The 26,724-nt window shown below is 43.1% G+C and overlaps 3 protein-coding genes across 4 annotated transcripts; 1 reads left to right on the top strand and 2 right to left on the bottom strand.

Annotated features, from left to right (window-relative positions):
• Positions 1-58: 58 nt before the first annotated feature.
• Positions 59-6,191, bottom strand: eif2ak2 (eukaryotic translation initiation factor 2-alpha kinase 2). The gene is made up of 19 exons (XM_076018956.1): positions 5,830-6,191; positions 4,556-4,682; positions 4,314-4,468; positions 4,104-4,227; positions 3,888-3,964; positions 3,659-3,808; positions 3,419-3,551; positions 3,262-3,320; positions 3,093-3,174; positions 2,900-2,931; positions 2,769-2,811; positions 2,605-2,663; positions 2,381-2,500; positions 2,077-2,205; positions 1,698-1,896; positions 1,480-1,617; positions 1,282-1,383; positions 1,040-1,102; positions 59-900 (listed from the first exon to the last, which is right to left on the bottom strand). The coding sequence occupies exons 1-19, from the start codon at positions 5,937-5,939 to the stop codon at positions 766-768; spliced, it is 2,037 nt and encodes a 678-aa protein (XP_075875071.1). The 5' UTR covers positions 5,940-6,191; the 3' UTR covers positions 59-765.
• Positions 6,192-7,315: 1,124 nt separating this feature from the next.
• Positions 7,316-9,392, bottom strand: gpatch11 (G patch domain containing 11). Its single transcript, XM_076018948.1, has 8 exons — positions 9,221-9,392; positions 8,775-9,001; positions 8,629-8,670; positions 8,411-8,531; positions 8,083-8,173; positions 7,806-7,928; positions 7,583-7,664; positions 7,316-7,506 (listed from the first exon to the last, which is right to left on the bottom strand). The coding sequence occupies exons 1-8, from the start codon at positions 9,268-9,270 to the stop codon at positions 7,451-7,453; spliced, it is 792 nt and encodes a 263-aa protein (XP_075875063.1). The 5' UTR covers positions 9,271-9,392; the 3' UTR covers positions 7,316-7,450.
• Positions 9,393-9,537: 145 nt separating this feature from the next.
• On the top strand, positions 9,538-26,567 carry heatr5b (HEAT repeat containing 5B). 2 transcript variants are annotated; one of them, XM_076018945.1, is made up of 36 exons: positions 9,538-9,639; positions 10,057-10,211; positions 10,300-10,511; positions 11,176-11,284; positions 11,395-11,544; positions 11,821-11,992; positions 12,545-12,702; positions 12,784-13,033; positions 14,381-14,536; positions 15,218-15,468; positions 15,583-15,694; positions 15,801-15,953; positions 16,149-16,248; positions 16,338-16,447; positions 16,536-16,699; positions 16,824-16,999; positions 17,131-17,236; positions 17,347-17,537; positions 17,781-17,940; positions 18,043-18,232; positions 18,456-18,625; positions 18,709-18,844; positions 18,947-19,126; positions 19,416-19,667; positions 20,116-20,297; positions 20,392-20,460; positions 21,364-21,543; positions 21,633-21,873; positions 22,278-22,505; positions 22,681-22,808; positions 23,331-23,475; positions 23,603-23,875; positions 24,016-24,240; positions 24,805-24,956; positions 25,095-25,308; positions 25,401-26,567. In XM_076018945.1, exons 2-36 carry the CDS (start codon positions 10,086-10,088, stop codon positions 25,706-25,708), a joined length of 6,129 nt encoding a protein of 2,042 aa, XP_075875060.1. In that variant the 5' UTR covers positions 9,538-9,639; positions 10,057-10,085; the 3' UTR covers positions 25,709-26,567. The 2 variants fall into 2 exon arrangements, with proteins under 2 accessions (XP_075875060.1, XP_075875059.1); XM_076018944.1 differs by having other exon boundaries at positions 12,784-13,078.
• Positions 26,568-26,724: the final 157 nt, after the last annotated feature.

Below are 26,724 nucleotides of genomic sequence, written 5' to 3'. Positions count from 1 at the left end.
AAAGTCCATTTAAAAAAATATATACCATCAGAAATATAGAGACCTGAAGCAGTCCTAGTCCAGTTATAGACATGTATCCTTTATTCTTTACCTTCTTAAAGTGAACAGTACAATGACACTGTAGACACACTCACCCACTTTCATCCCAAACCACATGATGTTGACACCAGTTCTATGTTAAAATACAAGGCATGGTACTAGGTGAACAATTTTTTTTCAGATTTAAAATGCACATTGATTGTTAACCCTTCTCTCATCGAACACACACTTCTCATGTGTGTGCAACAGTACATGCCAAAAACTCATGTACACAAGTTCTAGAAGCATATCATGTATGTTCAAGAGCAATAGTTTTGTTTACCACAGTTTAAAAAAGAAACACCTGTAAACATGCAAACACCTTTCTGTTTGTTGCGATCAATTCTTGCACTGGTCGTATGCAAACTGTGATTCAGGTGACAGCATGACAACAGAGCAGAGCAGATTAGGGAGAGGAGCCCTCCTATTCAAACAGGGCCATGGTGCAAACTCCCAATGGTTGAGAAGGAAACGAAACCAAGCAAGCAAGACCTCATAACACCAGATTCCATTTGACAGAAAACACAAATGCTGGCACTGATATCCATCATTGCATCAATGCACCAACCCCAAAATCTGTTGTACATTTTACAACCTTAGTTCATAAAGTGTTATTTTTATAAGATCGGCTTATCACTAGTTGTGGTTTTGTTGGTCGTGATAGTATTTTCTGCACGAAAAAAGAAATTATACAGTTCTAAGACAGATGTCTTCAATTTTAGGTAAAAGATTATCATAAAACTTTTCCAGGTTCTGCTTCACAACGCTTGCTTCAGGTCGGTCTTCTGGTTTCTCACTCAGCATTGACTTAATAATTTGGTCCTGCAACAAAAAAGAGAAAGGTGATATGTGCAGCATAAAAAAGGCATAACTTATATTTACTTATTATTTAAATTAAACACACAAGTATTCCCATTTAAGTAATGATACAATGTCAGGTGACAAGTAAAAGACTGTGTACCTCACTGGGGAATTTGCGTTCAAATTCAGAGGGAGTTTCCCTCCTTCTGATGTTTTTGAAAATCTATTAGTCATACAGTAAGGGCAGAAAAGACAAAAGCTTCAGCGTGAGACAAATCAACTTCAATCAAACTTGAAGCACATAGTTTTTCCCTCTAGTCTAAATTCTTGCTTGTGCTGTATGTCACTTTGGAAACAAGCATCTGCTAAAAAGAATTGTAGATGGATACCCATAACACTTGCCTTGTTCCTCTCCATTTTGTTGGGTAGTTTCCAAAGAAGTTCAAAATATATCAAGCCCACAGCAAATATGTCCACTTTTCTGTCATATGCTGTCTCACATTCCTTTGAAATAGGAAGTAAAGCAAACATGTTAGAAGACACTTTGGAGCATTAGTAAACAGATAAATGTAGTGGCAGCCTCAGTGAGGGCCTTCTCACCTGCTCAGGAGCCATGTACAATTTGGTTCCTTTCCCAACTGTTCTCTCCATGGGATCCTCTGTACCTTGACTGTCCTCAGTAGCCAGACCAAAGTCTCCGATCTTTATTTTATCATTCCGAAACATGATGTTGGCAGGCTAAACAATGGGATAAGAATAAATTGATCAACTCTATGATTGATCAGGGTTGATCAATGATTTCACACTCTCTTGCTCACCTTCAGATCTCTGTGAATGAGATTTTTGGAGTGAAAGTACTCGACTCCACTGACTATTTGCTGAGCAAGAGTCAGACTATCCACTCTTCTCTTGGGGTCTTCGTCCTTGTTCCTGGCCTCTATCCAGCTTTGAAGTGTCGTGTCACACAATTCCATCTGAATATAGAGGTATTTTTTTCCAGACAAACTCTCTGTTGAACTTGAAATAAATAGGAAATAATTAACGTTGTGGAAAAAAATCTCTAAAGTCAAACCAATATGTGGATGCATCACAACAACTTCCCACGTGATCTGTAGATGATTGTCCGTCTGATGAACACAATAAAACTGATTCTCAGGATCATTTCAGACAAACCTTCCATGAGTGGATGAGACTTACTATGAACCACTGGAACTGCCAGCTCCGCTCTCCAACTCGTACAGGTCATCCTCCAACCAACATGTGTAATAACGAACAATGTTGCAGTGGTCAAGCCCTGATAGGACCTCCACCTCTTTTTGAGCTTGTCTGTTTCAAAGAAAAAAGAAATTCACTTTAAAATCAGTAAAGGAAAAAATGTACGCATATATGTTGTTTAAATTATTGATCTAGTTTTACAAACCCCCAAAATAAGATGCAAGTAAATAATAAATCAAACAACAAAAGAAAACATCATCATTATCATCATCCACACTTTACTCACGCTTTCCATGTGACGATCTTGATGGCGAAGTACTTTTTATCTAGTACTTGTCTTGCCTTGAAAACACGACCAAAAGTTCCTTTTCCAAGGCGCTGAATCGACTCAAATTCGGATTTAAACCTGTGCAGACAGAAATATAAATAAAACAAAGTCTGGCTTAACACATATCAAAATAATAAATTTGGCTGGTACATCTGTGCCCAGCAGAATCATTATTTCCATACCTTGAGGCAGTTTTTCTCTTGCCCTGACTGGCTTCAGCAACCTTGAAATTACGTGGATGCTAACAAACAAGTAATTAATCAGTTCAAGTGAGTAAAAAAGTTCATAAATGTGTGCTAAAAAAAAATGGATGGTGAAAATTAATAAAATAATTATCTACTTTTACCTCCATGCTATTTCTTCGCATATTCTGGAAATTTGCTGCAATCCTAAGAGCACACATTGAGCAAAAGCTTAGTTTACTGAATGATTAAATGACGAAAGGTGAAATATTATTGCACTGTGGGTGTGACCTACCTTACCCTGGACTTGCTGTCAGGACTTTGAATCTTCACAATGGAATGTTCAGGATAGAGAGGGTAATTTGCATTTAATAGGCCACACAATCCAAAATCCATCATGACAGTTCAACAGAAAGACAAGTGAAGGACACTTCTTGATCAGAAAACATTAACGTAAAGACAGTTGGCTGTTGTGTAGAGTCACAGACCTGGTCGTTTGGAGGATTTGATGGATCAGCGAAAACAACCCATTCACTGGCAGATGCTGAGTGAATTCCTGTTTTTGTCACACTGGGCTCCCACAAAGAACAGAGTGAATAATTTATTTAGCCATTGTCAACATTACACCTGTCTCACTGTCATCGTCTTGCGCCTTACACAGTGCTCTGCGAGTTGGACGGCTTTGTTTGCACGTTATCTTCAGCCTCGGATGTTGCCTGTATGTCACAGGAGAGCGGAGAGGTTGGTCAAGGTAAATGTGACAGATGGATCATGACAAACCTTAAGTTTGGATATAATGTATTCCACAAAATACCTTGCTGCTCCAGTCTGAATGTCCATGAAGAGCAGACCAGGCCTGCTGAGCTGCATGCTGTTGGGCTTTCTTGACGCTCCCACCCTCACCGATAAAGCACTCTTTTTTATCTATCACTAACTTGTAAACAAAACTGTGCAGAAAGGCATTAGAAACATAGACATCATGTCAAACACAGACAGTTATTACAGCAATCTCTCAATAGTATCATTGCATCAAAGGTCAGTGATGGATACTGACTGAGGTTTGTGTGCTGGGCCGTCTCTGTGATCCAGGATGTAATCGCACTGGATCTTTTTGTCTTGACAGTAGCCATTGATGAGTCCAATGTAATTAATCCCCACCACACTTTCACCTGTCGCTGTGATGCTCAATTGGTTTGTGTTACCACTGGAACACACAAAAAAATCTCTGAAAATCTTTTGATGACCAGGCATGAACCAGGCAGAGATAGAAAGTCGCTACTCACCTGATATCTGACACATTGGACTGACTGGATTCCTCAGGGCTCGGACCGCTGGGGAATCTCCTTCTCTCCTCTCCAGGCTTCAACACAGTTAGTTACAAGTGTTACTAAACTACTATTTTACCAACTACTACTTTAACAACTACTGAGTGGCAATGACGCTTTTCATTACAAAAAGCGCCTTGATAAAACTTGTCATGGTGTGGTATTTTCACATACCTCAGACATTTCACTGCCATGCACCTCAAGATACACAAGTTTGGCTGCCGCCTCCTTGGCTTCTTTTTTATTTCTTCCTGTTCCCTCTGGATACTCCTTATCACCAACCAAAAAGTGACAGCGCCTGTTAAAATGCATATCTTATTGAATGTATCTGTATTGACAAGTAAGCCAATTTGAGTGAAATGGGGAAACGGCGCAGAGACTTACTGCAGAGCATCACCTGGTCCCCAAAATGGTGACTCAACAACCTTCACTATTAACCTGTTCTCATTACCATACTCGTTTAACCAACAAACATATTTAACCTGGGTGATTCTTTTTGACTGAGCAGGTGACGGGGGAGCTTCTGCTGTATGAGTAGCCTGTCAAGATGGAAAACAGAATGGGTAACATTTCTCACATGCTGTGGAATTCTGGATTTTTGATGCATAGTGATAACTTGATCATACAGAGTCCCGAGGTTCCTGCATCAAGGCGTCCAGGGCATTTTTGGCAGCTTTTTGTCTGGCCTCCTTCTTATTTCTGCCTTCTCCTGGAGGATATGCTGTGCCATTCAGGAATGCTCCGATAGAAAATCTAAGAGACAATTATTTACTTTCATGAACATGAAACATATTGTTTGATATTGCTTCAGACAACATTACAACTATTTTATTAACCCCCATCCCCAGTCACCGCTGGCAGAAATAGGAATCTTGCTCACTTATCTCAAAGCAAAGCAGATTTTGAAGAAGAAGAAGAAGAAGAAGAAGAAGAAGAAGAAGACCTTTATTGATCCTACAGTGGAGAATGTTGCATAATTACTGCAGCAAAAACTGTATAGTGCAAAGACTGAGATTTATATAATTTTTTAATATTGATTTTTTTTTTTTTTTTTTTTAATGAGTTCTACGTGCTGGCGTAAAGGTTTTATGCCAGCACGCAGAGATGTTCTACGTGAATAGTTAGATAGATAGATAGATAGATAGATAGATAGATAGATAGAGTTGCGGTATGTGACGTCGTCGCCAGTCATTGACAGATCCCGTAGCCGGACAGATTATGTACTTCAAACAAACTTGTTCCGTCAGGTGGCGGACATGGCAGCAGAGGTGGATTTCACCACCTTCCTTAAATAACAAAATATACCCGACAGTATATGTATCCCATGTACTTCATTATATGTTTACGTGCTCGCGTAAAACGCATAATAATAATAATAATAATAATAATAATAATAATAATAATAATAATAATAACAATAATAATAATAATAATAATAATAATAATAATAATAATAATAATAATAATAATACGTGTCCCTTTGGAGGCTCCGTGTTTTCACAGAAGAAAGTAAAATATAATGACAGCTTTGTAAATAGCTACTTGGATATTCCCACTATAACTCGCTCTCGACTGCCACTGCCACTCCCTTACTCTACTTCTATTTCTTTTTTTTGTATTTCCGGTTCACCCCACCTCGGGCAGAGCTAGCAGAAAGCACGTCTGCTAGCTAAGTCTACAGAGAAAAGCGAGTCCATTGACTTTGCCATTACCGTAACTCCTAGTGGGAACTCAACGCTAACTCTGTCCAACAACGTTGCTTAATAGTTTGAAAAACGTTTTCGTTTTTTTCTTACCTTGGGTCATTGGAGCTTAAATACAGTGTTGTTGTTGTTTTAAAATACAGGTGAATAATTAACCAATCAATAGATCTGACACATGGATGTAAACATCTACTTACGTTTTGATGTGATCTGGACCAGCAGATGCAATATCCTCATATTTTACTTCTCCTCCGATATGTTTGCGTACATACTCCTGTAACGCCCCGATATGGTTTATCGAATCCATTGCAGTAAGCCCGCGGGCGGACGCCACACAACTAAACCAACAATTAAAAATAAAGAAAACAAACAAACGAACCCTATTCAACCGAGCTCTATCGCCTCTCTGCCTCCATGTCTTCGGAGTTCGGACGTACAGCCCCAATAGCTTCCGAGTTGCCAGTCGGTTTTTTTTTTAATAGGTTTCGTTTTCCTCGCTACGACGCCACATGTTTGGCACCAAGTCAAATTCACAGAGACGTCACTAATACGGCTTGTACACCACTCAACCAGAAAAAGACTCTTAACTAATAACCTAACTATTTAACTATTGTTTGATAAGTTTGATAAGTTCTGGCAGTCGCTGCGTAACGTTCGTTCCTCGTCGAGACCATACTTACCTTTGTTTTTTAACCTAAAAACAAAGGTAAGTCACGGCTAGCCCAAAGAGTAAAACACACGTCTCCCCAAAGTCTACAGGGGGCAGTGGAAATTAAATAACTGAGCAGGGGCGGAAGGAAACAGGGAGACGACATCCCTGGGGTTTTCAGCAGCAGCAGAATATTTCTTTCTTTATATTCAAAATTTGATTTGTGGTCTTCGATAACTTCAAGTACCATGAAAGCCACTACATTGTTTTAGTCTCTGAAAGGCAAGGACATACTGACAATGTGAAACAGTCACTGAGGAGAAAATAAGAATAACTGTGTTTATAAACCCAAAAAGTGTTGTCTCCTCTCGCTCTTCTCATTTTCCTGTGCTTTAGGCACCTGGGCTTCCTCATTACAGTTTGCATCCATATATCTAGAGGTGTTTGTCAGTCTATGCTGAAGCACATCCAACACTTTTGTGTATTACACATTATTATTACATGTATTGTTTTGCACATGTTCTCTTCATGGATAACTTCACTACTAAGTTAAAGGCAGCCCAGACAAGTTTGAGGATTGTTGGACTGAAGCGAGTGCAGAGGTTGAGACAGGATTTAACAGCATGTCACAGAGGTCCTGTGAGGTCAGTGAGCCTCTTGGGGTAGCGTTGGAGTCATGATGTCTTGTGTTTATTCAATCGCAGCCACCATAGAGCTCTCTATGGAGAATTGCAAAACAGCGTGAAATGTAAAAATTCAAATAAAAAAAAAATACACACACGACAGACAGGTCTAATGTGCAATGGTCAATGGCACTGGTCTAAACTAATAAATAGTTCTTTAAAAAAAAAAAAAACAATTGGAAAGAGAAATAACCTGATTTCCGGCACGAATGTTTTCATTGGGTAACTGATATAAAACAATAGAAATACATTTCAAAACAATGTTTTGTTTTCGAAATTCCAAACACAAACATTTATTGCGTTCAACATGAGGTAAAAACAATACCAGAAAAATAACACAACACATCGGAATAGATTCAAAAGACATTTAATAAAATAAACCAAGCCTTTTAGGAAAATAACACACTAAAAAGATAACTCCGCCTCTTCATAGAGGATGAAAAACCCCCAGAAAGGGCTTTGTCTTTCCCACTATTCCATATTTTTTCATTCATGGTCTGCGGCTGTATCTCCAGGACAGTTAGAGCACAGGTCCTCTTCATCTGTGGAATGATAATAAGATTTATTTGAGGACAAGTTAATAACATCAGTAAAATTGTTTAATGTTGTAATTCCTACCATTATAGGTAGTCCCACACCAAATGCAGTAAAAATGGATTCCTCTCAAGTAGGACGTTAGAATTTGTAGTTTGTCAAAGGACTAAAAGATGGAAGAAAATAATAAAAACAAAACAACACTTATTTTCTATGACATAAAAAGCACAAAGTCAATTTAAAAAAAATACAGCATCAGAAATATAGAGTGGTTATAAATGACAAAAATGTTAAACTTAATACAAACTGTTAAGTCAACAATATCATCTTCATCTTCATTCCTCTCTTCCTCCTCTTCCTTTAAACAATCCTCCTCTTCCTCATTCTCTGGTTTGGGCCAATACCAGTCTTCTCTAGGGACCGTGATACCCTGAAAAGGAATTGTAAGAAAATTACTGCATGGAATTTTTTTTATTTTTTTTTGAAGGTGCACAGTTTCTTTGCCGATTTGGCTTTTGGCTATTTCCTGACATATTTTAGTTAAAGCAGAGTGAATAGCTAAGACAAAGGCAAACTTTCCCAACCTTTTGACTGTCCAGCTGCTCACAGGATCGTTGACTCTTTCTGAGATCTCCCTCAATCTTACGCTCCTCTCTTTCTGTCCTTACTCTCGACCTGGAATTTTCCAAAGGGAAAAAATATACACATTTTAAAAGGTGCTCCCAGTCTTGTAAATGTGTTGATCTCATTTGAAATTAGTTACATTTTCATACTGAAAGAAAAACAGACAAAATATGGCAATATTTTGTCATTCATTAATATAGACATTCTTGAAACAAACTGATCAAGGAAGAAAAAAAATGTTTGTTAATTTCAAGAGATCATGCATTTCATAAGAGCTGTAACCTTCACCTAAAATCTTCCAAAGATTTTGCCTCGTTCTGTTGTTTAGCTCGTACTTTATGTCGATAATGTTCCAATTCTTGTTCTGCTTTTCTCTTCTTTGCCTCTTCCATTCCAATGCCACCTCGGTCTGATGGAGTACGCAAAGAAAGATTTAGAACGAGTGTCATGAATGTGACAGAGTATCACTGTTGTTGAATTGCACTTTCAAGACAAAAACCACCCACCTGTTTTTATGTTCAGGGGAATTGGATCAACTCTCCCAACCCCTTTAAAAAATAACAGAGATTGAGATAATTACTGCATGAAACGATCAGAGATTAAAAACACCTTCTTCTTTTTTTTAGGTACAAATATATATACATATATTTACCTTTCTTTCCAAGACCTTGGCCGGCTTTATAACCCATCTTCTGCAACAAAGCAAACCCCTTGTTCTCATTGCTGATGGTGTTTTGTAACGCTGCTTCTCTACTTTCCTTCTCCTGCTCCTTATAGGTCTTCTGGCGGTTCCTAACGTTGGTCTCCTTTTGCTTTGTTTCTTTCTTCAAGGCTTCTTTTACTCGCCTTACCATGCTGACGCCTGGCTTCACATCGTCTCTGTTAAGGCACATAAAACAAAAACTAGCTTGCAATCTAATATCAAACTCTCGTTCACATGAACCTCCGTATTTTTACACAACTGACACTTTAAAATCGGGTAATGATTTATATATCCGTCTCTGTCATCCATCGTGATTAATCTACTCCATAATAATGCACACGATGGTCTGTACTCTCTAACAGGACATTATACAGTAAGTCATAGAAGGAGCTCACATTTTAGTAAGAAATGCGTCAGACATGTAGTCATCCTCATCGTCGGACATATTGGCACCTCAAACGAAAAAGATTTTATTTAAAGAATTAGTCTATTAACGATTATGATCCCATCTATCTGGTTCTACGTTTGGATGTGTTCAAATAGGATATCCACTGGGACGTTTGGATATACATTCCGTGCTGCGACAACATAACCAGGAAAAAAATGTTCCACTTGTTCTACACACAAAAATAAATTACGTTTTTTACCTTTTAGTGTTGGTATAAATGATATCGAACGACGTATACGGTTTGTTCACATTTTGTAAATAATAAACTGCACGGTACACGGTGCTCTTCTGATTTTGACGTCGGACCATTTTTAATGCGACACCACATATACTCGTCGTCATTCATACTGGGCTATCGAAACTGAGGTAGGCTAAATGATACGGCGAAATGAGTCTCTTATTTTGGTTAAACATTGCGTCCGTGTTGGTTTTAGACATGTGGATGATTTAAAATAAAGATACTGAACGCTAACTAATCGTTTGGTGAGTGGGTGTTGCCGGAGTTTAGCTTGCTCCCTGTAGGAACTAGCTAGCTTAGGTTGCTAACCAGCGTACCTATCAACAGCTGGAGTCAGGGAGTTGTCATTGCAAGAACAACAGCATTAACATTGACTTTGGTTTGCTGCGTATGGCTGACTAAATTAATGCAAAAATAGTTGAGCGATAACGGTTATTTTTGGAGAGTGTTTTCTGAATGTCGTTCAACCTTTCATTTGATATTATTTTGTTTATAATAAAGGTTGTGGATTAAGGAAGTAATGCCACTGACATGTTTGACTGCAGAGGCGACACTGTGCTGAAAGGTCTTCGCCATGGAGCTGGCTCACAGTCTGCTCCTCAATGAAGATGCTCTGGCCCAGATCACCGAAGCAAAGAGGCCTGTCTTCATCTTCGAATGGCTCCGCTTCTTGGATAAAGTACTCGTGGCAGCAAATAGGGTGACTACATTTTTAACGATTGTATTTGCGTTCTGAATGCGTGATATTATTTTCTTCAGCTTGTGACCTCGGTGTGTTTGAATGGCAGGTCGATGTAAAAGAGAAGCAAAAGAAGTTGGTGGAGCAACTGACAGGCTTGATCAGCAGTGCCCCCGGGCCACCAACGAGAAAACTACTTGCAAAAAACCTGGCTACCCTCTACAGCATCGGGGACACCTTCACTGTTTTCCAGACTCTGGATAAATGCAATGAGATCATTAAAAGCAAGGATGACACGCCTGCATACTTGCCAACAAAACTGTAAGTCCCCTTGAATCGATTATTATTATTTATTTATTTATAAAAACAAAACAAAAAAAACAAACAAAAAAAACCAAAACAGTTTCTTGCGATTACGCTGACCAAAATCAAGAACACTTGTACATTTACTCAGCAATGCTCTTGGTAACTCCAACATATAGGATCACCTTCAAGGGTATTAGCAGTTAAGCCCAATATTAATCTTCAGAAAGGCATTTTATATTTTAAATGTAGGATTAGGTGTCCAAGTGCTGACATTATGGTCTGTCTTTGCCAGTATTAATGGAATATAACAGTTTTAATGCTGTGTCTGATATAACCTTTCAGGGTTATATAACCTCTGTCCATTAGGTATAGCAAATGGACAGAGGGTCAACGTGACTGTTAGGATCTTTATGGAGGCTGCTGCGAAATGGTACTGCTACACATGTACCATTTCAGCATAAATAATCGTGTGTGTGTTCATAGTCCAAGAAATCAAATTTGATTACCAGCAATGAATATCACAAAAAACAATTAGAAGAAGGCCTAATAAATATTAGAATATATGCAAAGAAACAAAAACACAGATGATTGTTTGATTTTGCAACACAATATTTAAAAAAAATTTGAATTGATAAAGCTCAAAATTGTTAGCTGATTTGTCCCTGATCTTTTCTTGCAGTGCTGCAGTGGCTTGTGTTGGAGCTTTTTATGAGAAGATGGGCAGAATGCTTGGAAGCTCATTTCCAGACACCATCAATAATCTCTTAAAAGCATTAAAGAGTGCTGAGGTATGCTCAGATTCTCATATCTTTTTAAATGGGTAAACGTTTAGCAAAATGTATAATTTGCATCAAATTCTGATGTGACACTAATTTCACCTTTGCGTTGGCAAATTCAGTCACAAGGCAGAGGAGAGATCCTGCTCAGCTTACAGAAGGTGCTCAACGGACTGGGAGGAGCTGCAGCTTCATGTCACAGAGATATCTACAAGAACGCTCGCTCTCTTCTCACAGACAGGTCCATGGCTGTACGCTGTGCAGTCGCAAAGGTTGGTCAGTGGCGGCCGTAGGTCATACATTTAACAGTGTACCCCGGGTCCTTGGTAACAGTATGTTTCCCACTGAAAAATAAAGCACACATATCTTTGCCCTGTAATTCAGTTGTTCGACCTCTAGTGCTGTGCTTTGCACCTCCTACCTACTGCAAGAAAAAGGTTGAATTGTTCATTGAAATATGTACGCTAAGTTGTGATGTGTCATGATATGTGTAATAGCATGTTTTGCAAATAAGTTAACAACATCTTCTGTGTCTCTTGTGTGTTCAGTGCCTGTTGGAGCTTCAGAATGAAGCAGTTTTCATGTGGACCACAGAGCTGGAAAATTTGGCCACACTGTGTTTCAAAGCCTTGGAAGGATCCAACTATGGTGTTCGTGTGGCCGTAGCCAAATTGCTGGGGACCGTTATGGCCACAGCCCTGATGCCCAAACAAGCTGCAGGTAGGTGTTCCAAAAGCCAATTTTCCAGTCTTCATTTTTCATCATGGAAGCCAGTGTAGCGGCTTTGCAAGACTGATTTTCCTAACACCTTGATTTTGATGTTTGTTGTGATTGGAACAAGATACAAGATATTAAGTTAGCAAAAGAAGCAATGGAGGGACTTTTCTCATTAGTATGTCTCCATAAAACCTTCTGAGGCGTACCAAGAAAATTTTCACCAGAAGAATATAATTTTATGAAAACAGTGCAAGTTATTGTGTATTAATGTGTAAAGCTCATTCCCGATGATTTTTGTCATTTTCAAATTGGAGCTAAGGTGCAAAATGTTTTAGGGAAACAAGTTTGTTTTAATTAAGTCAGACATAGCAAATTTAGCTAGCTAAGCATAGCTACTTTTCATTTTTTAAACATTCACTTGACATTTTACAAGCTGGAGACACACAAAACAATACTGAGGTGGATTTACCTGACAAATGATTTTTTTTTAGGTTTGCTTTAAACAGACTCTCTCATCATTTTGCTTTTTAATAATCTGAATGTCTTTCTCCCCAGTCATGCGTCAGAATGTAAAGCGGGCCACTCTGGATGAGGTGCTGGAGCTGATGTCCACGGGCTTCCTGCGCGGTGGATCCGGCTTCCTAAAGAGTGGAGGGGAGATGCTGAAAGGCGGAGGCTCTGTCAGCCGGGAGGTGCGGGTGGGCGTCACGCAGGTGAGGCTCCCCTTCATGAACCCGCAACATTCTGTCACTGCTGCCACTTCATCGCAGTCGCTCCCTCTCCGCTGTCCCCAGGCATACGTCGTGTTTGTGACGACGCTCGGTGGCCAGTGGCTGGAGCGCAACTTCGCCACGTTCCTGTCCCACGTGCTGGACCTGGTGTCTCACCCGAAGGCCACGCAGACGCACGTGGAAGCTGTGTACTCGCGCCGCTGCGTGTCTTTCATGCTGCGCGCCACACTGGGCGGCTTGCTCGGGGAAAAGGCGCAAATAGCAGCCGGCAAAGAAATCTGCCAGGCCATCGGCAAGCAAATGAGGGCTGTGGGTAAGGAGGATGGGGGGGAAATATCACGGTTCAAAGCACTGCAGAGTAAGTACTCATCCATTATAATTCTGCTTCAGCCGTTCTTGGTTTTGGGGTTTTGTGAATGTCGCATGGCTTGCTTGTGCTGTGCATGGACATGGGGCTTTTTTTTCCTGGTTGCTTGGGAAGTTTTGTTCTTTCATTTCTGGCTCTACTCCTCTCGGATCATTCCCGTCTCCCCCCGCATGTCAGGAAGCATCATATTGCCGTGCGTCATTATTGTCATAGTTCATGGAAACCTTCGTGCTGCCTCTGTGGCTGTTCCATTTTATTGTTGCATTTTAATTCCCCAGGGGGCAATAATGTGTCTATGACCACAGGCATGTGGCTTGCACCAACAGTACAAAATGCATGTGCCACTCAATTAACACAGTAGAAACATGGCTAAACATCTGCAAGTTTTTTTTGTTTTTATTTTACATTTAATTTGTTTTTAGTTCCATCAATTCCAAATGTTTCATATGAACCACAACACATAATCACTTTTGTTTCAATGCATTTCATACTCAGAAAGGATGAATCTTACTCTGATTTGCTTTGCAACCTCCAAACAGAAGAACCTTTTGTCAAACATACACCTGTTTGTTTGTTTTGTGAGAACGACTAGATTAATGATGCATATGGTGTCTTCTGTGACGGCGTCCTGGGCTCCTTCATACCTCCGAACTAGATCTAGTGTCTCTGCTAAAAGTAACTTGACAAATGCTTTCCGAAGCCACGATGGAAGCGGGCTACCCTTGAGTGTGTTTCTCCGTAAGTAGGCACTCTGTATCCTGCGTCGTGCAGAAACACGCCACTGTTTAAGAGGCTTTCATTTCCCCACAAAGTCAGTTGATCAAATTATTTCCCTCCTTTTCTATGTCTCCTTGTTTGCTGGTTTCTATCTGGAGCCCTGAGGATTTAAGACGGTCTGAAAGCGCAAAGTCATCAGTCTGACTCAGCCAGTCACATACAACATGCAGACCCTTCCCCGTTGTCACATTTGTCCTTGAATATCATTGAGTACTTAAATGAAAATCCTCAGAGCTCTGTTTTGTGACATTTAATGGCAAAGTATTTGATATGTTGAGATTCTCGCTACTTGCGTGATTAAAAAAAAAATGTGTGCAGTATTATGTGGAATAATGTGGAATTTAAATAACATTGGAATCTGATTTAATTAGATTGTAAAATTCCTATTTGTTTCCAGGTTATCCATTAGTGCTGCACACATTATGATTCAGTAACATGTCCTTTTTTTGTCTCCGTGTTGTTCCAACAAATCCTTTATATTTGTGCTCCTGCTGCTTGTTTTTTCCCCCCTCTCAGAGGCTGTAGTGAATGACCTCACTGGCGAGAACAGGACTGGGGCTGGCGATGTCTCCGCCAGTCAGCATGTCATGGTGTGTGCACTGAAGGAGCTGGGCAGCTTAGTTCAGAGTCTGAGCGCCACAGCTTCACCGCTTATCCAGGAGCCCTCCGTAGGTGAGAGACTGGGACTTGGAGCCTGCTTGCTCGACACCCACCACCCTCATCTGTCAGGTCACAGTGTCTGAATCAAACGGAGAGCCGACTGTTCACATTAGAGTTACTCCCAAATTTATTGGACTCAGTCACTTTTCGCCTTTTGTCTCTACCACTAATCCCTACCTTTTTATTTTTCACCTTTTAATATAAGATGTAAGCCTTGTTGAAATAGAGAGGTGAGCATATGTGTCAGGGTTGCCTGGGCTGGCAAAATGATGTTTTTTAAGGGCACGTCAGAAATGTATATACTGTCCATAAGTTTGATAGAGGACTTACACAAGATGATCTGCAAGTACAGAAAGAATATCTGGCTGTGTTCGTCGCCATCAACCCATAAGAGGTATCGGCCCTTTGTGACGTGACAAAGGGTTGGTTTTTCAGATTTGCTTGCATTGTTATGCCGCACTTGTTGTAAAAAGGTGCAAGCAAAGTATGGTGTTATTATGGGATTTTCTCATCTGACACATGATGGCCCCTTTCAAATATGCAAAAAATATTGAATATTTTAATTAAACATTTTAATTAAAATATTTTCCATTATTTCCAACATTCATGGTTCACGAGGTCTGGCTTGGAGGTCAAATAAAGAAATGGGATTGTCCCTTACGCTGAATGCGTGTTTTGCTTCTCCCTCCCCAGGACTCCTTGACACGGTGACCTCCGTGCTGCTGCACCCCAGCATGGCCGCCCGCTTGGCCGCCGCGTGGTGCCTGCGCTCTGTGGCCGTGGCGCTGCCCTATCAGCTGACCCCGCTGCTGGACCGCTGTGCGGAGAGGATCAACAACCTGAAGAGTTCGCCCGAGGCCGTCAGCGGCTACAGCTTTGCCATGGCCGCTCTGCTGGGTGGCGTGCACCAGTGTCCGCTGGGCATCCCCCACTCCAAGGGCAAGGTCTGTGTGTATAGTGTCAATAAGTAATAAGCAACAACCTCACCGAATCCTTCTCCCATCCCCATCGAACTCCGTCAGCGTTTACAAATGCTGAAACTCTTTGCGTGTTTCCAGCTGGTGGTGAGCATCGCTGAGGACCTCCTGCGCTCAGCTGCGCAGAATAGCCGACTCTCGCTGCAGCGCACGCAGGCCGGGTGGCTGCTCCTGGGTGCCCTCATGACTCTGGGTGAGTTTACATCTTGTCCCAAGTTTATTTTTTATTTTTTTCCGTCTTGGCGAAGGCGCTCCCTTTGCTGACAGCGCAGACGTCGCAACCTTGTTTTATTTCCCAGGCCCCTCCCTCGTGCGCTACCACCTGCCAAAGATGCTGCTGCTCTGGAGGAACGTGTTCCCTCGTTCCCAGAAGGAGCTGGAGGCGGAGAAGGCCAGAGGGGACAACTTCACCTGGCAGGTCACCCTAGAGGGAAGAGCTGGAGCCTTGTGTGGTAAGGAATGTGCTGCCTTCTTCACAGTAGCTGCTGTATGCAGGTGCAAAAAGATTTTTTTTACACTGGTACAGGGTTAATGAGCAGCATTGAATCATTTGGCTGGGACTGCACGCATATACAATATGGAACGCACAGTCGTTTTTGAGGTTTTTAAAACGTTGCGCCAACGCTTTTTGTCTCTTCCCACGGCAGCCATGCGCAGCTTTGTGGCTCATTGCCCAGAGCTGCTCACTGAAGACGTGATCCGTCGACTCATGACGCCTATCGAATGTGCGATGACCATGATGTCTCAGTAAGTACTGCTGCACAGCACAATGAAGACCTCTATTCTCAATGAATTCTTCCATTTATTTCCCCTAATGATATTCTCCCTTTTCCCAGTGTCCCTGCCATCATCAAGGTCCACGGCGCTCACCTGAAGGCGAGTGCAGCGATGGTGAGGCTCAGGTTGTACGACATCCTCGCTCTGCTGCCTCCAAAGACTTATGAAGGTAACAGTCACCCCCCTTGTCTTCTTTCCAGGGACGTTCAAGAGTTCTGTGGACTAAGTTTTAAAAAGCGCTTATTTCCCTTTTTTAGGCAGCTTCAATGCTCTCCTGAGGGAGCTGGTGGCAGAGTTCACCTTGACGGACAACTCGGCCAACACCACCACCTCCTTGCTGCGCTCTCTCTGTCATTATGACGACAGCGTGCTGATGGGTTCCTGGCTGCAGGAGACTGACCACAAGTCGATCGAGGACCAGGTGCCGAAAATAATCAGCAACATTCTGACTCTGAAATGTGATACTCCAACAGTCGTCGTGTTGGTGTGTCTTCTTCAAAAGATCTGTATTACATTTTGGTCTGTACTGATGCTTTTTGAAACAGCTGCAGCCTAACAGTGCTTCTGGCAGCGGAGCTCTCGAGCACGACCCCTCTTCCATTTACTTGCGTGTACCCGTTGGCGAGGCCATCCCAGGGCCCCTCCCACTGGGCGTGTCCGTAATTGACGCCTCGGTGGCTCTGTTCGGTGTGGTTTTCCCCCATGTCTCCTTCAAACACAGGTTGAGACTTTTGCTCTAGTTTTTCTGAAATTTTCTTTCAATTTGCGATGTCACAGTTGCGCTGTTTCTAAATTCTCTGCATTACAATTTATTTCTCATAAACCTTACCTGACTGCTGGTTTGTTATTCAGGCTGCAGATGCTGGATCACTTTGCAGAATGTATAAAGCAGGCTAAAGGAGTTCGACAGCAGGCCGTCCAGCTGAACATCTTCACCGCAGTGCTCAGTGCCCTCAAGGTGATAACATTTCCTTCACCGTCTTCTTAAGACACGATATATTTAATCACTCATGCAATATGTGCAATGACAAAAATTCCTTATGCTGACAAATCTTTTTCATAATAAAGGGTCTGGCTGAGAACAAGAGCACTCTGGGCCCCGAGGAGGTGCGCAAGTCTGCCCTGGCCTTGGTGATGGGAGCGCTAGACAATCCCAACCCCATCCTGCGCTGTGCTGCTGGAGAGGCCTTGGGCAGGATGGCTCAGGTGGTCGGAGAGGCTACCTTTATTGCCAGAATGGCTCAGACCAGTTTTGACAAGTAAAGTTTGAATTTCATCCCTTTTATCCACGTTTTTCTCCCTAAATAATCAGGAAAGTTCATATCATTAATGAAATATTAATTTTGATTTTGATTTTGATTTATGTTGTGGTAGTTTGATGATATTTGCTGCCGAATAGACATTCACTTGCATTTAGGATCTGATTTAAGACTGAATCCAGCTTTCTCCTGGATTGTTGCCCTACTTGTGTGATCATTTTTCTTCTCCTCTTCTGTCCTCAGACTGAGGTCAGCCCGGGATGTAGTCTCAAGGACAGGTCACTCACTTGCTCTTGGCTGTCTGCACCGATACGTTGGGGGAATTGGCTCTGGCCAGCACTTAAAGACCAGTGTCAGCATTCTATTGGCTCTGGCCCAGGATGGATCTTCCCACGAGGTTCAGGTACAGTACACTCAAAACTGAAACTATACTTGTTTTTTCTGTATTGAAGCCAACTTTTGCAATGGAAGAATATGAAAGTGATCTGTTTCCGTTTTCCATCAGACATGGGCCCTGCACTCTCTGGCTCTAATTGTGGATTCCAGCGGTCCGATGTACCGAGGCTACGTGGAGCCGACGCTATCCCTGGTTCTCACCCTGCTCCTCACTGTGCCTCCATCTCACACGGAGGTGCACCAGTGTTTGGGTCGCTGTCTGGGAGCTCTCATCACCACTGTAGGGCCAGAATTACAGGGTAAAAACAAAATCATGTACAGCCGCTCGGTTTGTGTCCATCTCTCTCCTGTGACTGCCATTACTCAAAAGCTGTGCAGGTCTTCTCTTGGCCAGCAGGTGGCAGAATAACATTTTACTACTAGTAAAGCAACCTAACACTCTTAAAAACATTTTTTGCCATCCAATAAATGAAGTCAATGTTCCACTGGCCCCTCCTTTTAACACACACCATTGTGATGCAGGGAACGGAGCCACTATCTCCACCATCCGCTCATCCTGCCTGGTTGGCTGCGCCATAATGCAGGACCACTCCGACTCGCTCGTGCAAGCAGCAGCCATCTCCTGCCTCCAGCAGCTGCACATGTTTGCGCCGCGCCACGTCAACCTGTCCAGCCTGGTGCCCTGCCTCTGCGTAAGGCCGCGGACGCTTCGGGGTAAAACAACTGCGGCTGTGTTTCGTCTCCATCGTAATGCCCGCTGTCCTGTGCGACGCAGGTCCACCTGTCCAGCTCCCATCTGTTGCTGCGCCGCGCCGCCGTGGCCTGCCTGAGACAGCTCGCTCAGAGAGAAGCTGCAGAGGTGTGCGAGTACGCCATGAGCCTGGCAAAAAGGGCAGGAGACAGCACAATAAGTGAGTCGCGATGAGGCCGATGGGAACTTTTCAGTTGCATCGACACACCTCAGTGAGATGCATGAGCTCTGACTCTTACGCCTCTCTTTACCCCACCCTAAGAGCTTAACATCACAGAGACTGGCTTGGAGGGCGTTCTCTTCGGCATGCTGGATCGGGAGACGGACAGGAAGCTGTGCTCGGACATCCACGACACTCTGGGACACATGCTCTCGTCTCTCGCAGTGGAAAAGCTTTCACATTGGCTGAAACTGTGCAAGGATGTCCTGGCAGCAACAACAGGTAAAAAGTAAACTGGAAAAGATTTTTTATTTTTTATTTTTTTATGCTCGGAACGCATCTCAACTGACAGTAAAACACACAGCTGCCAAATTGAAATAGATCCCTGAGCCCTGCGTTAGCGTAAATGTTTTGTGAGCTTTACTTTTCTGCATTGTCATGAGCTGAGGCTTTTAGAATCCCATATCACTGCAGTGGGACTTTGCCTGCAATAGAGGCCGTACTTAAACGAGCAGACTCATTTCAGCCTGTCATTACGATCTTGTCATACATTCGATTCTCCCTCCTTCAGATGTAGGGGGAGCTGTTGTGTTCGAGATGGAAAAAGATGAGGAAGACACAGAGAAAAAAGACGAGATGGACGATGACACCATGTTCACAAGCCTGGGCGACGATGACAAGTCCAAGCCGTCTGTAGCACCTCGCTGGGTGACGCGAGTATTTGCCGCAGACTGCTTGTGCCGCATTATCCTGCTCTGTGAGAACGACAAGGCGCACTTTGACTTGGCGGCTGCACGCTCTGCAAAAGCCAAGAACCCTAAAGGTACTTTTGAACCGTGCAGCTGGGAAAAGAGTTGCCTGAAGTAGCTTTTGAAGATAAATGTTATATTATTTGGAAAACAATATATATAGTATAAATAATATTTTTCTATTCATTTTGGTTTAAATGTTTTGTACAGAAAAAAAATCAGTCCCTTCAAGAAAAAATATCATCATCAAAAAAAAACAAAAAACAGCTGATATGCGTCTAGACAAATAATCCTTGTGGAAAAGATAGAACCCAGTAAGAGGGACATAAACAAAAGTGAAAGGAATTCTTACAGTGGTGCCAGTAATTCTGTGAGCCGCTCCCAAAAAAGGTTACATTCTGCAGACTAGTCAGTAAGGGACAAACAAATGTTATGCTGTTAAAAGCACAGCACTCTTTATTAACTTACTAACTTCTGAACTTCACACAGCCCGGCTTTGACCTGCCCTCTCTGTCTTTGCAGGAGATCTGTTGGTGCTGCATTTGTCTGACCTTATCCGCATGGCCTTCATGGCAGCCACAGACCACAGTAACCAGCTGAGGATGGCTGGCCTTCAGGCTCTGGAGGACATTATTAAAAAGTTTGCGTCTGTTCCAGAGCCCGAGTTCCCCGGGCATGTCATCCTGGAACAATACCAGGCCAATGTGAGTCACAAACACATCACATCTCAGCGAGTCCAAAATGGACGGCGTCAACAACAATTGTATTGTGCTTTTCACAAACTGTGTACGCTTTTAGGTTGGAGCTGCCCTGAGGCCTGCTTTTTCACCTGATACTCCGTCTGACATAACAGCTAAGGCATGCCAGGTAGGAAGCCTTGTGTTGACTTGAAAAATGCAGCGCTTTAGTGTTTGTGTGGCTCGGTGTCGTGTTGTACAACCATTAGTAAATCTCAAAACAAACGTGATTGTTCCTCATGTTCTCAAGCTATAGGAGACACTAGAAAAATGAATGCATCCCAATGGAATTCCCCTCAAGGAAATTCCGTCATGGTTTCACAAAGCAACAATAAACAGGCCAATACGTTTTCCTTTCAATAGAGTTGTTGATATTCTTAAAGAGACAGTACACCTTTATGTGATCTCTACCCAATTTTCCCCCATTTGCTTTCTTAGCCCAAAATAAAGAGCAATATAAACTTTTATTTATTTACAATAAAAGCAATCATAATATTTTTACTGAAAAGCTTTGTTGGCATTTTTTGTAGACTTCAAATTATCAAGATATCTCCTTTCAAATTGTAGCAGTTCTTTAAGCTCTTGTGTTTGCCATGATTGTTTTAAAGAAGGCAAATGAGCATTTCATAAGATTTAAGAGAAGACAGGGCTTCCTCTCGCTATATAGACTGGAATACTGAATCTAGACAAACCAGTCTACATTCATATATATTACTGTGTATGAAAAGGGGAAAGTATATGTTTTTGCATAGTCCTTGCTTCTAATACTAGCTCATTGTTGGGTAGCACTTCTTAGGATATAATCAAAACATGTATAGTTCCTTCCACTAACCCGTAATCACTGGCATTATTTTGAAATCTTCTTTGACACCCCGACTACTTTAGCTGCATGCATAAATGGTCATCATGCTTGAAGACTGTTATGTAAATGTGAGAATGGTCTTTTGCATTGGAAAATACTTTGAAAGCCGTAAACGTGCAGCTAGTTTTACTGTTTACTGTACCTTGACCTCGCCCGCGCCCATGTGTACAGGTGTGCAGTACGTGGATTGGCAGCGGCGTAGTCAGTGACCTTAATGACCTTCGGAGGGTGCACAACCTGCTCGTGTCATCGCTGGACAAGGTGCAGACGGGGAAGGGCTCGTCCAGCCAGCTGTACAGTGAGAGCGCCACCACGATGGAGAAGCTCGCCGTGCTAAAGGCGTGGGCCGAGGTCAGACTGCAGACACCTTATCTGCGTCATTGTCCATTTAATGCAAACAGTGCACGCAGTGCGTCTGACCAGCGCGTGCTCTCTGTCAGGTATATGTGGTGTCGATGAAGATCAAGAGAGAGGCTGAGTCCATGCCTGCCAAACCGGTCCGAAGCGCGGACGAGGATGAGGATGACGAGGACCTGGGTGCCGACGTGCTTCCGCCCGACAGCCTCATCACGCTGGTGCAGCCGGAGCTGCCCTCGCTGAGCCGCCTGTGGCTCGCCATGCTGCGAGACTACGCTTTGCTCACTCTGCCGGCCGAGTTCTCCAGCCAGCTGCCCCCCGATGGTACGACGCAGACTCTTATCTTATTTCAGCCGGCCACTTTCTCTCCATCCCCGTGCTATTTGATGCCTTCTCCTCTCGAAAAAGATGTAATGGGGCTCCTAGTTCATTTACAGAAAAAAAAGCAAAACGCTTCAATGGATTTTTTGACACTCTCTTCAAACTTGATGTTCTTGTTCCCCTCAAATTTAACTCACCTGTTACAGGGTAGAATTTTCCTGTTTCCCTTCATGTCAACTTGACCTCGGAGCAGCATTTTTACACTTAACACTTCTCATTTGTAGGTTCAAACAGGTTCATATTTGTATAAACGTAGAATTTTACACGTCAATTTTAATCGCAACTCAATTCAGATCCTAACGATACTGACGATCATGTGTGTACTAAATTTCTGTGTGCGTCCGCAGGTGGAGCATTTTACACTCCAGAGACAATTGACACAGCACGGCTCCACTACCGCAGCTCCTGGGCCCCCGTCTTGCATGCTGTGGCCCTGTGGCTGAGCAGCACTGAGTTTGGAGCCGAGGTAGAAAAAGAGGAGGAGTCCTCAGCTTCCTCCAAGTCTCCTGCTCTCCCTCAAGGAGCCTCTGTCCCTGTAAAGGAGTCTGTAGAAGACAGAATGCATCTAATGTTGGGTAAATTGAAAACAATCATCTGTCCCATAATATTTCTGTGTATCCAGCTATTTGTCACCATTTGAAGTATTCAGGTATTATGCCAAGAAAAGATCACAGCCGTGATATCATGACAACTTGCGGAAATCAAAGGGAGAATTGCACTGACAATGTGTGTACAATGTGTGTCTCCCAGGTGTCAGTATAGAGTTCCTTTGCTTCCCCCGGCCCGAGGAGCCCATCGAACACGTGATGTCATGCCTGCATGCCCTGTTCACTCTGCTTGAATCTCCGTGTGCCAAGGCCCACATTGCACAGGACCAGGTAAAGTCACAACACAGTCAGTAAGAAGAGAAAAAGGGTTTCCGAAATACTTTTGTAGAATTTAAGGTTTGTTAATTTACTTTCTTGGAAATGCAGTATGTGTAGTTGTTAAATTTGCGATCAAAAACAAGCTTCACTAACACAATGTACACAGTGTGTTTTTGTATATCATGAAGAGAAAAAGTTGGCCATTGTTAATGGTCTCTTGTAGTTCTACTCCAACATGCATAATTAATTAATCTAATGAGCCCAATTCGAGTGGTGGATTTACCAGTGAGCTACTACGCAGTAATAAACACAGTAATATCTGGCTGATTTCTTGAGTGATTAAGCTCGCTAGAGTCTAGTGAAAGAACTTTGAGACACTTTCATCAGTATCTAGAGAAACATTTCAAGTGTGCACTTTTCTCTTCAGGATCCCTGTTTACCCTGCCCTTAACATGTGCCACAAACCATAACTATGAAAGACAATGGTTGATGTGTAACGTTTCGTAATGCGTGCTGTAAACATTTCTGCCGCAGCTGCTGGCGGTGGAGCTCCTGAACGTGCTGCACAGATTGCTGCTGACCCGCGATCCCCCCGCCGTACAGCTGCAGGTCGCCGCCGTAGTGCAGGAGACCGTCAGAGCGGCGCAGGAACATCTGCAGCGACAGAGGACCAGCAGAGGTCAGGGACGAACACATGACATTAAAGCGAAAGACCTGACAAAGAGGGGTTACACGATGAGCATAGTTATGTCAAGGGTTTTGGGGCTGTTGTGGGGAGTCAACTGGGTCACTGTTATTTTGCACAGGCAAAGAGGAAGAGGGCGAGAAAGACTCGCAGCCAAGCCTCGGGGAAGGAGGGGACGCAGGGGAGCTGGTCCCCGGCAAGTCCCTGGTCTTCGCTGCCATGGAGCTGCTCGTGTTCATCCTCGTTCGCCACTTGCCGCAGCTTAACACACGTGTGAAGGAGTCACCGAGCCATGTGCCGCACAGGCCTCAGCGGCTGCCCGAAGAGAGCGCGCGCCTCGTGGCCAACACAGTTTCCATCCTGGCGGAGCTGCCCTCGCTCTGTTCCCCCGCCGGTGAGGCCCACGGCCAGCGACGCGCCACACAACTTCTTTAATCTTTCACGACCGTCACAGCCTGGCCTTTGTTTCGCTTTTCTGCTCGGGCCGTAGTTTTTGGAGGCATGCTGATTGGGGTTTCTTTTTCTCCTCGGCAGGAAGCATGACCATCCTTCCCACAGTGCTCTTTCTGATCACGGGGGTGCTGAGGGAAACGGCGCTCAGGTCGGCGGACAACTCTGTGCCGCTGCCCGTGTCGGCGGCCTTACAGGCCATCAAGACGATCATCACGTCGCCGCTGGCGCAGGTCGACAGCATACAAACGCAGTGGGCCAGCCTCGTGAGGAGCAGCCTCGCTTCTGTGCTCGAGCACTCCGAGCCAGGTGAGCACACACACTCACGCACACAAACAGACTAAACTAACACTAGTTGCGTTTCCATTACCCCTAGAATTGCGCGAAACCTAAATATCGCAATAGAAAACTGGTCATGGAAACGTCTAAACTTAAAAAAAACTCTCAAATATCGATAAAAGGTTTTGATGCTCTCATGAGGTGGTTTTTCAGATGTAGCGATGTAGAAGTATATCGCAAAAGTATCATGGAAACACTTTTTTCACATTTACACGTCACATGACAAGTTCACTTCAACTAAAAATGGCACCTTTTGCTTGGACGGAGGAGGAGACGGGTTGTTTTTTTTTTTACAAGTAATCAAAGAGAAAAATATAACAACCATTCTTGACGGCAAACAAACGTAAACGAATGTCGCGGGACGAGATTTTACGAGAATTACGGCTTATGCGCTTCAAGTCCATTCAATGGAAACAACTGCAAATCACAATTGTTCTTTGTAGAAATTTTTGAGATATCGCTTTTATTTAGCGAAAAACTGTAATGGAAACACAGCTACTGTTATTCACCTGTTGCGCTTGTTTGTTTTCATAGATGAGTCCAGGCCCGACACGGACGAGGTCAGCATGTTGACAGCAGTCACACTCTTCCTGCTGTCCGCCAGCAATGAGCTTGTCGGAGTTAGCGTCCTGCAGAAAGGCTGCATGGACCGCTTCCGAAATGCTCTAAACTCCAGTGATCCCTGGGTAAGCACATTGTGTGCACACGCCTCAGCTTATGTATGACTGCCTCCACCCTGATAAGAAAGAAAGAGAGAGAATCCTAGTCCAAAGTGTGTCAAAGTTTCTAGGTGTGTCTGAATCGACAAGTTTCTTGTGCTACAGGTCCAGGCTCGGTGTTACCAGCTGCTGCTGTCGGTGTTCCAGCATTCCAGTCGGGCTCTGTCTACCCCATACATACATGCACTTGCCCCGCCAATGGTGGAGAAGCTGAAGGCGGTAGAACGTAGTCGGCCGGGGACTGCCGCTGAGCTGCAGGCTGTCCAGGAGGGCATCAGGGTCCTGGAGACTCTGGTGGGAATGGGCGAAGAACAGAACCGTAAGTATGCTTCAGCTTAACGGACTGCACGGGCTCAGTAAATGCTTCATGTTGTCTTTGTTTGTGTCTCATTGCGCGCACGTCTTTTTCAGGTGTGCAGTTGCTGGCTCTTCTTGTTCCGACCCTCATCTCTTACCTTTTGGATGAAAATGCCATCTCCTCCGCGCCCCAAGTCTCCAAAGGCCTGCATGATTTTGCACTCCAGAACTTAATGCGTATCGGCCCCCTCTATCCGTCTGCCTTCAAGGTGGTCATCGGTGCAGCACCTGAGCTTAAAACTTGTCTGGAATCTGCTATACGGGCCAATCAGGCCAGCAGCAGGGCCAAAGCAGCAGCCCGGCAAGCCCAACCAACTGTGCAGGCTGCACCCACGATCAAACTCAAGACAAGCTTCTTCTGAAATTAGCAACAACAATAAAAAGACAGTGGACACTGTAGCCGCACTTCTCTCTGAAACTACAGTTGCTCCTCTATTTATTTTTTTCAGCATCTCATCTCTTTGTTTTTGATGTACAAGAACTCCTCTTGTGTCTTCAATGCAATTGTAATTTACGCTGTAATGTAAATATTATAATGCTTTTTGAATGTTAACCGAAAGTGACTCACTTTCAAATTTGAAGGAAGTTTTGATTGTGTGAGTTTCTCATTTTGGGCTGGATGCACATTTCTAAAGGGACACAATTTACATGCATTTTTTTAGGACACAATTTACATTCATTTTTTTTTTTTTTTTTGTGTCAAATTCTTTTCATTCCTTTTGTCTGTTCCAACCAGTCTGAATTAATCTGTTGCATTTTTTTTTCTTGCTGTGCGTTTCCTCTCTTTATACATTGCCTTGAACTGGCAGCGATTGTTTGTCTTTATGTCATGCATTAATGCATGTTTGTGAACTGGAGCTGGTGTGTTTTAAACTTGTTTATTTTCTTTTGTCTTGTAACCCTTCCTTTGAAATATTTTAAATTAGATTTTAAGGTCATTAGATGATTGCTTTAGAACTTGTTGAATGTGAAATTTATCATAGAGAGACATGTCTGCTTTTAATTGCAAGAACATGGTGAACTAATAATAAATTAAAGGCAGTCGATGTGATTAGATGTAATCTTTTTTTCTTTTTTAAAAAAATCCATATCTGTGCAATACACAAATAGTTGTGCATCGCCTGTCATTAAGTGGCAGCATTGTCAGATTCTGCCAGTGGAATCGTGCATCCCCTTGATTTTTTTTTTTTTTCTCTGTTCAATAAATTTGCTTTTAAATCACTGATCTGTCGCTTGCATTCTAAATTCCAACGTGTTTGCTTATAAAATAAGAGGCTCGAGTCCGATGAAATAGTCTTATCACGAACTGGCGGTGTGGGTGAGCAAATCGAACACCCCGTCAACATGCTGTGGGCGTGGCTGTAGTTACCGACGTCAT

This window comes from Nelusetta ayraudi, unplaced genomic scaffold (assembly GCF_046127955.1).
Source record: "Nelusetta ayraudi isolate G7.1 ecotype Tasmania unplaced genomic scaffold, CSIRO-AGI_Nayr_v1 ptg000008l, whole genome shotgun sequence".
NCBI lineage: Eukaryota > Metazoa > Chordata > Actinopteri > Tetraodontiformes > Monacanthidae > Nelusetta > Nelusetta ayraudi.
Note: the sequence above shows the minus strand (reverse complement) of the source record. Positions and strands in the feature narration are given on the sequence as shown.

What these genes read in the sequence shown, in the direction of transcription:
- eif2ak2 (XM_076018956.1), bottom strand. Translation starts at nt 5,939, where the DNA reads ATGGATTCGATAAACCATATCGGGGCGTTACAGGAGTATGTACGCAAA. An exon ending in GGTCCAGATCACATCAAAAC is followed by an intron (nt 4,683 to 5,829) that starts GTAAGTAGATGT and finishes ATTGTCTCTTAG; the next exon opens with ATTTTCTATCGGAGCATTCC. An exon ending in TCCAATGTGTCAGATATCAG is followed by an intron (nt 3,809 to 3,887) that starts GTGAGTAGCGAC and finishes TGTGTGTTCCAG; the next exon opens with TGGTAACACAAACCAATTGA.
- gpatch11 (XM_076018948.1), bottom strand. Translation starts at nt 9,270, where the DNA reads ATGTCCGACGATGAGGATGACTACATGTCTGACGCATTTCTTACTAAA. An exon ending in GACGCATTTCTTACTAAAAT is followed by an intron (nt 9,002 to 9,220) that starts GTGAGCTCCTTC and finishes GTGCCTTAACAG; the next exon opens with AGACGATGTGAAGCCAGGCG. An exon ending in AGCAGCTGGACAGTCAAAAG is followed by an intron (nt 7,929 to 8,082) that starts GTTGGGAAAGTT and finishes ATTCCTTTTCAG; the next exon opens with GGTATCACGGTCCCTAGAGA.
- heatr5b (XM_076018944.1), top strand. Translation starts at nt 10,086, where the DNA reads ATGGAGCTGGCTCACAGTCTGCTCCTCAATGAAGATGCTCTGGCCCAG. An exon ending in TGGAACAATACCAGGCCAAT is followed by an intron (nt 20,298 to 20,391) that starts GTGAGTCACAAA and finishes GTACGCTTTTAG; the next exon opens with GTTGGAGCTGCCCTGAGGCC. An exon ending in CTCGCTCTGTTCCCCCGCCG is followed by an intron (nt 23,876 to 24,015) that starts GTGAGGCCCACG and finishes TCTCCTCGGCAG; the next exon opens with GAAGCATGACCATCCTTCCC.